General features: G+C 41.6%; 2 protein-coding genes across 2 annotated transcripts; both read left to right on the top strand.

The window, feature by feature from the left end:
- Nucleotides 1-11: 11 nt before the first annotated feature.
- LOC109961127 (aftiphilin-like) lies at nucleotides 12-5,703 on the top strand. Its single transcript, XM_020601742.1, has 7 exons — nucleotides 12-128; nucleotides 1,079-2,574; nucleotides 2,700-2,896; nucleotides 3,207-3,333; nucleotides 4,177-4,233; nucleotides 4,505-4,612; nucleotides 4,722-5,703. The coding sequence occupies exons 2-7, from the start codon at nucleotides 1,114-1,116 to the stop codon at nucleotides 4,824-4,826; spliced, it is 2,055 nt and encodes a 684-aa protein (XP_020457398.1). The 5' UTR covers nucleotides 12-128; nucleotides 1,079-1,113; the 3' UTR covers nucleotides 4,827-5,703.
- Nucleotides 5,704-7,454: 1,751 nt separating this feature from the next.
- LOC109961128 (aftiphilin-like) lies at nucleotides 7,455-9,484 on the top strand. Its single transcript, XM_020601743.1, has 3 exons — nucleotides 7,455-8,632; nucleotides 8,864-8,987; nucleotides 9,102-9,484. Exons 1-3 carry the CDS (start codon nucleotides 8,389-8,391, stop codon nucleotides 9,235-9,237), a joined length of 504 nt encoding a protein of 167 aa, XP_020457399.1. The 5' UTR covers nucleotides 7,455-8,388; the 3' UTR covers nucleotides 9,238-9,484.
- Nucleotides 9,485-10,076: the final 592 nt, after the last annotated feature.

The raw sequence follows: 10,076 nt of genomic DNA, 5'->3' as shown, positions 1-10,076 counted from the left end.
GAACCCTCTCGTCTTTATGCACATCCCCGTTGATACTTAGGGAGAGAATGATGTTGAGAGATGAGGGGTGGCAAGGTTTCAGCACTGACTGACAAGAAGTGACGAGAAGGCAAAGTGAATGAGCGCTGGTAAATAAAAAGTGGGGACATTGCATTGCTAGCTAGTAGTTAGTCCCATGTCAGTGTTTGCTTCTGATGGGTAGCTAGCTAGGTGTTAGATAGTAGCTACACTAGCTAGCTGTGGGGAGTGTTAGCTAATCAGCTGCTATGTTGTAACAATAGCGGAATGTGATTTGCAAAATAGTTGTTTTGTACTTTATTTTAAAGCTAACGTACAATTAATTATCCGCAACTAGCTGGCTTTGCATGCATCGATACCTATTAAGCGAGCTCATTAACAGCTTATGTTTCCATGGCGTCAGCTGTTCGTGTAATGGCTTGACACCTGTCTGTCCAGGAGGAACCGAGAAAATGGCAGGACATGACATGTTGGATTGGCTCTACAGAGAATTAAACTATGTTAATCTGGTGTGTAAAATAGCTATTGTGCTGTCGATTTATTTCATACAAGGCAATAATTCTCTTTTGTTAATGGTTTATTAGACCCTAATCCATGATGAAGTGGCTGTGGAGACACTACGTATCACAAAGCCTCGGATAGTGTTTCCTGTATCAGTTTCATGACCGGGCCTGGTACTGGCCACTTTTTCCACTCCAGGATCAGCACCAGAGGAGGAGCCATGGAGCAGGAAATATTTGACTTACATATAAACATTAGAGAAACCATCATCAAATCAAAGCAAGGAAATCATCTATAAATTTTCAACCAACTTCTACTATCAGGCTTTAAATTTTTTTTTGGAGGGGGGGTGACCTCAACCGTTGTTGTATAAGCAAAGAGCATGAGCAAGACAAATAATAAAGTCTGAGAAGCAGAGAAAGAAAGCAGCAGTGTCACAGAATAGTGCCTTTCACCTTTTCCTGCCATCAAAACACTAAAAAAACATTCTCTCCTTCCCAAATATAAAGCAGCTGTTCATGATGCTCTGCTCCCTGTTCTTTTCACTTTCCTCTTACAGGTGCATGAGGCCTTCGGGTCCTGCTCGGAGAGCCCATGGAGCCAGACATTGTGCCCTTGCACCCCTCGTCCCCCCCTCCACTGGATGACTATGGTGATGAGGAGGATGAGTTTGGGGACTTTGGGGGATTTTCTGTCACAGCGCCCTGCTCCTCTCTTGGTTTTGCTTATTCTACTGCGCCACCATCCAGCCACAGACGGCCTTCTCCTACAACAAAGCCAGCCACCCATCAATCCAACTGCCACCCAGCTGAACAGTCCCAACCTGCATCCATTGTGAGCTCAGTGTCTGGCAGGGGCCAGACAGAGGTGCAAGGGCAGGACTGTAATGTTGAATCATCTTTGCACCTCCCAAATGGATATGCTGAAATAGATCACAGCTCTGAGACCCATAGTGCTGCTGTATTGGGTGCCTGCTCTCCCAAGGAGGAAACAGGATTTGCTGATTTCACCGTGTTTACAGAGCAGGAAGCACACCCTTGGTGCTGTGGCTTCTCTCCCATAGGCAGTACAGAGCAGTGGGGTGGTGGAGTGGATGGGACAAATGTGGGTGGACAAATCTGTGATCCAGGACAAGAGGTTGTTATGGACTTTGAGCCCGGACCTCATACGACTAAAGAAAATGTTTGTACTAAGGTCGAGCACTGTGAGAAAAGAGATACAGCGCTTATGCAGCCATCTCAGGACCATCATCAGCCTCAGGAAGCTGCAGCAGCAGCAATGGACTTGCCATTTGCAGAGCCTTATCCTGCGGAGGAGGATGAAGGCAAATGTGGGGACAGTTGGAGGGAAAGGAGGCATAGTTTTAATTCTTTGCAAACCTCAGAGGCACAGGGGGATACAGAGTCAGAAGAAGATAGAGAAAAGAGCATTTCTACTATTCCCCAAACATTCAGTGCATATGAGTCTGCTTCAGAGGACCTAGCATCTTTCTGTGATGATTTCTCATGTGAGGGTGCTTCTGTAGATTTGGAACCAAATGTTTCATCTCTTGGTCTAGAGGATCAGACTGACTGGGACCAGACTGATGATGAGGATGAAAACCTGGGAAGCTACAGATATTGTGACTCTTTTGTCAATAACAGCATGGCGAGTCTCAGTCAGGCAGAGAATGGTTTTCATCATTGTAACCAATCAGCAATTCAGGAAACTACTGCTACCTCCAACTTCTTACAGTCCAGAACCCATACAGTAGACAAATCTGCAGATTTCAAAGATGGTAGTTTTGCGCAGCACAGTGAACAGGAACATGTCCAAACAGCTGAGGTAAGGGTGCAGAGTCTAGGGAGCCTCCCACCGAGTGACAGCTTTGCAGATTTCTGCTCAGCGCCCACACAAGAGGATGAAGAGGGGTCGTGGGTGGACTTCAAGGATCAGATGTTTCAGGAGGATGGAAAAACTTGGACACAGTTCAAAGAGCAAGTTAGCAGCCTGCACACTGAGGAGGAGCAGGGTGGGGCAGGACAGTATGGAGGTTTAAGGCAAAAGAGCTCTCAGGTGGGACACATTTCACTGGTTCCTCTTTATGATAATGATTAGCAGATGATTAGCCACAGAAAAAGTGTACAGCTTCTGCGCTCTTTTGTGTGTGTGTGTGTGTGTGTGTGTGTGTGTGTGGTCAGGCATCGCTGTCCTGCTGTGTCCAGCAGCTACTCCGGGCCAGTTTCCCAGAGGCTGTGGTCCCAGCCGTGGATGGAGAGGAGGAGTTGTTCAGCCTCGGTGCTCTGCTTCATGGTCGACACCTCCCTGAGAGCGAGGAGGAGGAGAAACCAGAACTCAGCGGTGCTCAAGGGAGAGGATATTCTCCAGAATTAGGAAGGTGGTTGTAATGACGGTAGACATGTTATCATGTCATTGACATTTTAATATAAAGAGAACCTGTTTTACTACTACTTTATTTTGTGTAAACATAAATAATAATTTGTGTTAATACACAACATATCTAGACACGTTGTCAGTAATACCAGTTTGCATTGGTTGTTAGGAATGGAGAGTTACAAATTAATGCTAAATGGTGCTATTTCAGATGTGAGTGTTGAAAATGTTGCCTGTGTAAGGATTTTTGATTTTCTTCCTTAGCTGTTAACATCTTCCCTGAATGTCTTATGCTGCTCTATATTTTCTCTCAGGGCTCAGTGGGATCTGTGGTGGCAACATCAGGATGTTCACAGTGCAATTGGCCTCCAGTTTCAATGGGAAGGTTCCCATGCAAACAGGACTCTGCTCAGGTGCCTCGGTGTGGACACAAGAAACATTGTGAGTTTGAGAAAACTACTATTTAGTGGTAATCTGAACAGCATCTACACCAGTAACCGAGTAAACAAGCTGAAACTGCTACTAGTTTAGTGACTGATCCATGTACTTGACTTGCAGCGTGCTGAAGTGAAATAGGCCTGAAAACTTGGGTTGGCAGAATAACAATCTGTCAGAGTTGTGTTGGTTTCTTGTAACAGTGAGATCACTCTACTGTTGCACTCTTTTTAAGTTGCTCTCACTGACTGTATAAAATATGGATGCCATGACACCCCCAGAAGTGAAGCCACTGTGAGTCGATCGCCCCCTGGTGCCTGGTTGCTATATAGGTCACAAATCTTGCCTCCTCCATGTTAGCAGATGGGACATAAGCCAAACTAAAAACTCAAAGTACAAATCAGATAAATTTTCCCCAGAATTTCACTTCTGTGATTTTCAGTAGATATTGTCATTCTGATGACAAGTGGTCATTTTTCAGGTAATGTTGTTTTTAATAAGTTTTTTGATGATATGAAAAGGGGTGTATTTTGGTTTGTTTGACTGGTGGTCTGATAAGCCCCTTTTCCATCGCTGGTACTGGCTCAGCTTGACTCGACTCCAGCTTCTTAGTTTTCCACTGCAGATAGTCGCCCCCTCAGTGTAGTTGATTGTCACGGTGATGGCGCATTATGCTGCCCTGAATCAGTGCTGAACTGTAGGTCTTAACAGAAGCATCCAAGTTTTATTATTTGTAGCTCAACAATGTACTGCAAATGTCTACACTAAACCTAAAAAAATAACCTAAACCTAAAGTCAAATGTATCTCGATTGTCTGCTTTTATTTATTGCATCTTTGCCTTCTGAAAGGTGTTCATTGGCATAAAGAAGCAGCCAGTGGCTGTGCCTGCGTTTGCATCTGGCCTGGTGAGTCAGCTCTAAGAATGTGAACTACGTTAACTTGCATTTATAGGGAAGATGCACTGTGATGTAGTTAGATGACCAGTTTCTGTGGTGTGTGATAGACAGGAGAAAGTGTTTATTGTGTGAGTACAGCATTAGTCATGGCAGCTTCAGTGCTATAAAAAGACACTGTTTAGAATCCGTGTTCAGTGTTTTCATTGGTGTCACCATTGACAGTCATGTCTTAAACCTGGCCACTTTTTTAATTTCATATCACATTTTTATTATTCAACAGGGAATGCTAGAGCCCACGAAAGACTCCGTTACAGCTGTATGTTCTCCACAGCACACAGCAGCTCCAGGGCCTACAGGCAAACTGGACCCCTCGCGAGGTTTAATGCAGGTAAACTGATCCATTTAAGTTGACTAATTTAAATGACACCAGAGCATAACACTGGAGCACATTGAAGCTGAAATACTCTTATAAACCATGTTAAATCTTCTTACTGTAGGAGGAGCTGCCTTCCAGCCAGCTGGACTGGAGCAGCCACGGCCTTAGCAGCTCTCAGGACGGTATGTCCCCTCGCCGAGCCCCTCACTTCTGGGGCCGGAAGTAGACTACCAGCTATCCCCTTAAGTGGCTTCTTCTAATAAGCCAAAACATTTGAGAGTTTCCTCCTCTGCACTCCTCCTCACTTCCTCCAGGGCAGGTCTGCTCCTTTTATGTGTTTACACCGTTTCCCCTCTATTCACTCATTAGCGGGTCAACACAGCAAATGTGAAAATAAGATGTGATGTTATTCTCATGAATGGCACAGTTCGATCCAGTGCTGAGAAATATTGTTGTCATTATGATTTATTCAAACAAGAAAACTCAAGGACATAACATGCAACAAACCCAAAACTGGGACCAAAAGTAAAACAGAAATATTGTCCTTCAGCCCAAAACAACTGCAGGGGAAACACTGTAATCACTCTTTTTCTCCTCCACTGTCTTATCTTTAGCTGCGGTCACCTTTAGTGACAGAATTTATCTCAGTATTTATCAGTCATCTTTGTCTTGATCCAGTTGTGATGGGTTAAGGCTACTGAAAACAAGAAGTTGCTACTGTTACTGTGCCACTTGCCCCAGAAGTATTTATCTTTCAGCTACAGCACAAAACATCTGAGGGTAATGCTAAATTAATGTTACATTAATAATAAGCACCAAGCAGTGAATCCAGACACCTCATCAGTTATGGCCATAATGTGTACTAAGTTTATGGATGCATTTATTCTAAGGACCATTTTTATTTATTGGTGGCTACTGTTGAACTCCTAACTCTTCCATCTTAACGCGGAGGTCAAGCCCAGTACACTTGGACTTAGCATATAAATCTGACAGTATTATTCAGTTTTTGGTATTATATCATCCTGAAGTGTCTTTACATTTTTATGGAACTATTTATTTGTTCATATTTGTGCCCTGGCTGTCCTTGCATCTTTGGTAAAGAGAAAAGAAAATACAGTAAAAAGTAAATGATATAGATCATAATTGTTATTTTTTTTGCTCAGGAACATTTTTGTAATTAAATTTAATTAGATTTATTTCAGGAAGGATTTTTTTATAATTTAACCTAAAACTTGAATTCTAACAATAACCATGAAGTAGCTCTAACCAAAACCAAAACAAAATCACAAATCAAAAGAAAAAAGTATAGGACAGATGTTGGCGTGTTGCTAGTTGCGTTACTTTTGCATTGCAGATAAAGGGTTAATTGTTGGCTTAACACTTAAAAACATTCATGATCTGTGTTTGCATGTCAGAACAGTGACAGACCACAAACTCGGCTGAACGATTACTGTATATTGCTTCTGCATGTGTTGAAGTTGGTGACATGAAAGTAGAATCACATGTAATAAACTGACTTTTTATCATAGTCAGATGAAAAATAAGGTTTCAAGGAGTCTGTTTACTTTTCACCTACAGATATGTGTAATATGTGGCATACTCTTAAGGATGTGCTAAAAGAATGAAAAGCTAGGTGGCTAGTTTAAAATGACTGAAATACCTGAATTAGTAACTTATTTACTTTTGACTGTAGGAATTGTTTGGTACTGCACTGTAGATGTGACAGCCTGCAGACGTGGTTGATTTCTAGCATGAGGCTGACACATTTTTTGTTACTGGATGAGGATGAGCAGCGAATAAACCCACTTTATCATGAATTTCCTAGTTGAGCTGAGGCTGCAGGTGGAGACGACACTAAGACATTTAGATTCAATAGTCGAGTTAGAAAAGTCTTTTTACCCGTTCTGTGTCCATGTTTGACATCATTTATGTTCAAGTTTGAATTTCACTCTCGAGCCATTGGCATCATCAACTCGAACAGAACAAATGAAGATGATGATGTGATTTCTTGCATATTATTACATATATTGTTGCAACAATCAGGCGCACACAGCAGAAGGCAGTGTGTTCTCTGTAGATGGTCCTGAATGCAACAAAGGTTAGACCATTTTCTGCATTTACTGTAGGAACAAAAGGAAATAATTTAAGTAATTTAACGTCAAACTTTGCAACCAGCCATTAATACAAAGGGGCGTACGTTATATATTTAAAAATATTTGTTTTTAATCTTACCTGAAATCTGTCATTGGGGTTTTAATTTATTCTGTTTGGGGATGACTGTCATAATAGATAGGAATGTTGTGTCATGGTTTCACAATCACAACTTGAAAGAATCATGACACAGTATAAGGAGCTGTGATTATGTAATGCCGCTTTTATTTATTTGTATTTTTTTACTCGCTGTTCACTGAAGTATATGTGCAGTGTAAGCTTGCTGAATAGGATAGAGGAGTGTTTGATTCCAAAGCATTTCAGCTTGAAAAAAAAGAAAAGTCACACCTGAAATCCACAGGTCAGTATCCAGTGCCAGTCAAAAAATGCTCCTACAACGTTTGTGTAAAGCCCTGGGTTGGTTGATAACAGCAGTTACAGTATTTCATCATGAGTTGTGCCTTTTTGCCAGCAATCCTTTTCTAAAACATAGTTACAAACATACTTGTTTTCTACTTGTGAAATTCTTTTTTGGACCTATAGTTTGGCAAAAATATTTTTTCATTTATTTATTCAGATTTTCTGCTCAGACTTATGGGAAATCCTTGTAAATACTGAAATAAATCGGTTGATCAATTCTGCTTTGTTTTGTTTCTCTTCCCTGAGCTCTTATTTCCTACTGAAAGCTGTAACACTTGTCCCTGTGGTTAAAAGCAAAGTTGGAGGACTCAGACAACTCACTGCTTGGGTTTTGTGTCTTTTTTTTTTTTTTAACAAACCAAAGGATATATAACTGATATATCCTATACACGATTTGGTCCACACTTTAAATAAATGGAGTGACATTTTGGATGTATACTGTAGTTCAAATTCACAGGTCTTGGAACTAATATTTCATGTTTGATAAACTTGTATTAAGCCTTTCGTGTCTCCAGAGGGAGCTCTGTGAAATCTGATGAACTGCCTTTGCTGGCATGATTTGGGTCCACTTGTTCTTTTGGAGGGAAGAGACACTGCAAATGAATATGAACTTACTCTGATCATCTTTCTAAACATTTCTATCCTGATTGGAGTGGTCTCTTCCAGTATGAAAGTGCCTCCATCCATAGGGCATGAGAGGGGTCATTGAATGGGTTGGTGACTATGAAAATGATGTGAATCATATGCTATGGCCTTCACAGTCACCAGATCTCAACCCTGTTCAACACCTATGGGAGTTTGGACCGATGTGATAGACAGTGCTCTCCACCACCATCATCCAAACACCAAATGATGGAATATCCTTTGGAAGAATGGTGTTGATCTCTCCTGCAGAGTCCAGAGACTTGTAGAGTCAATGCCAAGGTGCATTGAAGCTATTCTGATGGCATATGGTGACCCAGCACCTTATTAAGACCTTTCATTTATCACCGGTTTTGTCTATGAATGAATGTCACTTTCAGCTTTTTCTCATTAGGGGTCGCCACAGCGAATTGTCACACTGATGATTCGAATGTATGCTTCCAAAATTTAGCAAGTGTTGCATGCATATAATAAAATGACAGGCAAAGTTGCAACAAACAGCAACAAGATGCTGGTACTGTTTGAGCCACATTTTGTGTTAAAAATGTTGCTACCGTGTGACTCTCTGTGATTTCATGTGGCAGGATGTCTTGTTTGAATATAAGAGGAAGTTGGACAACAACAGCTTTCAGTGTTCTGCTTTCATTGTCTCAGTAGAAGGAGATGATGTTCATTCTCCTTTTATGAATAACAAATCCAGCTTCCTCATCCCTCCTCACCCACTGTATCCCCTTGCTAGTGCAGGCTGCTCTACCCTCTACCTGGATTATTTTGGTCCTGAGGAGGAGAGCAGATCCAGTAGCAACAGTCCACCTCCAGGTCAGAATGTGAAACTGCAAAAAAGTAGATTTTGTACACTACTGTCATGTTTTGTTTTATGAGAAACGGAGCAGCCACCACTCTATCATGATGACACTTGCACTAAATAATATATCAGGTATTTCAGTATACTATGCTAAATGTAGCTTGTGGGTGTGTCACTCTTCTTGACGCTCAACGTGTGCTTTGTCTCTTTTGTAACATGCTTGTTATACACATTTGCGTATAAAGGTGTTGACCCTGAGCTGTATGAGTTGACCATCAGCAAACTGGAAACCAGTGCTAACCGCTGCCACCTAGAGGACACTTTGAATTGTCTGATGTCTGCTGCAGTTAAGACCAGTACTTCAGTCAGGTCAGCTCAGGTGTTGGATCCATGTACTTTGCATAAGATTCAATATCTACTTGTCTTCTGTGTGTATCTTATCTTTTTTAAATGCCCACTCTTTGTGTGTGTGTTTCTTATTAGGAACCCTCAGCAGGATGAAGAGCTGACTATGGAGGCTAGCAGGGTGGTCACTGGGCTTCCTAACCTATCCTTCATGATGGCCAAGGTCCTCATGTTCCCAAGCATCCTTTTACCCAGAGAATGCAGTGCAGAGTGATTTTTTGTTTGTGTGTCCACACACATTTACACTAGATGATTAGAGCATTTGGACAAAGTACTTCACCTACGGGAGTACTCACTCTTAAGACTAACAGTTAGCTCTTTGTCGGTAGAACAGCAGAATTCCAACTTATGCATCAGTGTCAGTGTACAATCACCTGCAAAGTGAAAATCAGCTGTTTTAATCTTGTTTATTTTACACCAAGGCAGAGATGGAGGTAGCAGAGATGAGGATGTTGAGGTTCTCTTTAGGAGTGACCAGGATGGACAGGATTAGGAATGAGCACATCAGAGGGACAGCTCAGGTTGGCTGTTTTGGGGACAAGGTCAGAGAGGCCAGATTGAGATGGTTTGGACATGTGCAGAGGAGGGATAGTGGTTATATTGGTAGATGGATGTTGGAGATGGAGCTGCCAGGCAAGAGGTGATGAGGAAGGCCAAAGAGGAGATATATGGATGTGCTAAAAGAGGACATGAAGTTAACTGGGGCGAGAGTAGAGGATGCCGAGGATAGAGTTAGGTGGAAACAGATGATTTGCTGTGGCGACCCCTAACGGGAACAGCCGAAAGAAGAAGATTTTACACCAAGTCTTCTTGAAGTTGAGTGTTGTGATTTATTTTGATTTAGTCTGACCCATACATACATTCACTCTAGAGAAAACTCACCAACTTAAATTGTTTAATTATTGGTGTGTATTTTAATTACAAAAATGCTGCCTTGTTTTTGATTATTATTCATCTAAGTGATGGGAAGAATGTAATTTCTGGATAGTATGATAAGTGGCCTTCATAAAGATGTGTGAAACATACATGAGTATTTTTCTTTTAAGAAATTTT

The sequence above is a fragment of the Monopterus albus genome, unplaced genomic scaffold, assembly GCF_001952655.1.
Source record: "Monopterus albus unplaced genomic scaffold, M_albus_1.0 scaffold52.1, whole genome shotgun sequence".
NCBI lineage: Eukaryota > Metazoa > Chordata > Actinopteri > Synbranchiformes > Synbranchidae > Monopterus > Monopterus albus.
The sequence above is the reverse complement of the archived record's forward strand: the minus strand, read 5'-3'. Positions and strand labels throughout refer to the sequence as shown.

Excerpts from the sequence above, each read along its gene's own strand:
- LOC109961127 (XM_020601742.1), top strand. The coding sequence starts at position 1,114 with ATGGAGCCAGACATTGTGCCCTTGCACCCCTCGTCCCCCCCTCCACTG. Across the intron at positions 2,575-2,699 it reads TAAGGCAAAAGAGCTCTCAG|GCATCGCTGTCCTGCTGTGT; the intron begins GTGGGACACATT and ends GTGTGTGGTCAG. Across the intron at positions 4,613-4,721 it reads CCTCGCGAGGTTTAATGCAG|GAGGAGCTGCCTTCCAGCCA; the intron begins GTAAACTGATCC and ends TTCTTACTGTAG.
- LOC109961128 (XM_020601743.1), top strand. The coding sequence starts at position 8,389 with ATGTGGCAGGATGTCTTGTTTGAATATAAGAGGAAGTTGGACAACAAC. Across the intron at positions 8,633-8,863 it reads TAGCAACAGTCCACCTCCAG|GTGTTGACCCTGAGCTGTAT; the intron begins GTCAGAATGTGA and ends TTGCGTATAAAG. Across the intron at positions 8,988-9,101 it reads AAGACCAGTACTTCAGTCAG|GAACCCTCAGCAGGATGAAG; the intron begins GTCAGCTCAGGT and ends GTTTCTTATTAG.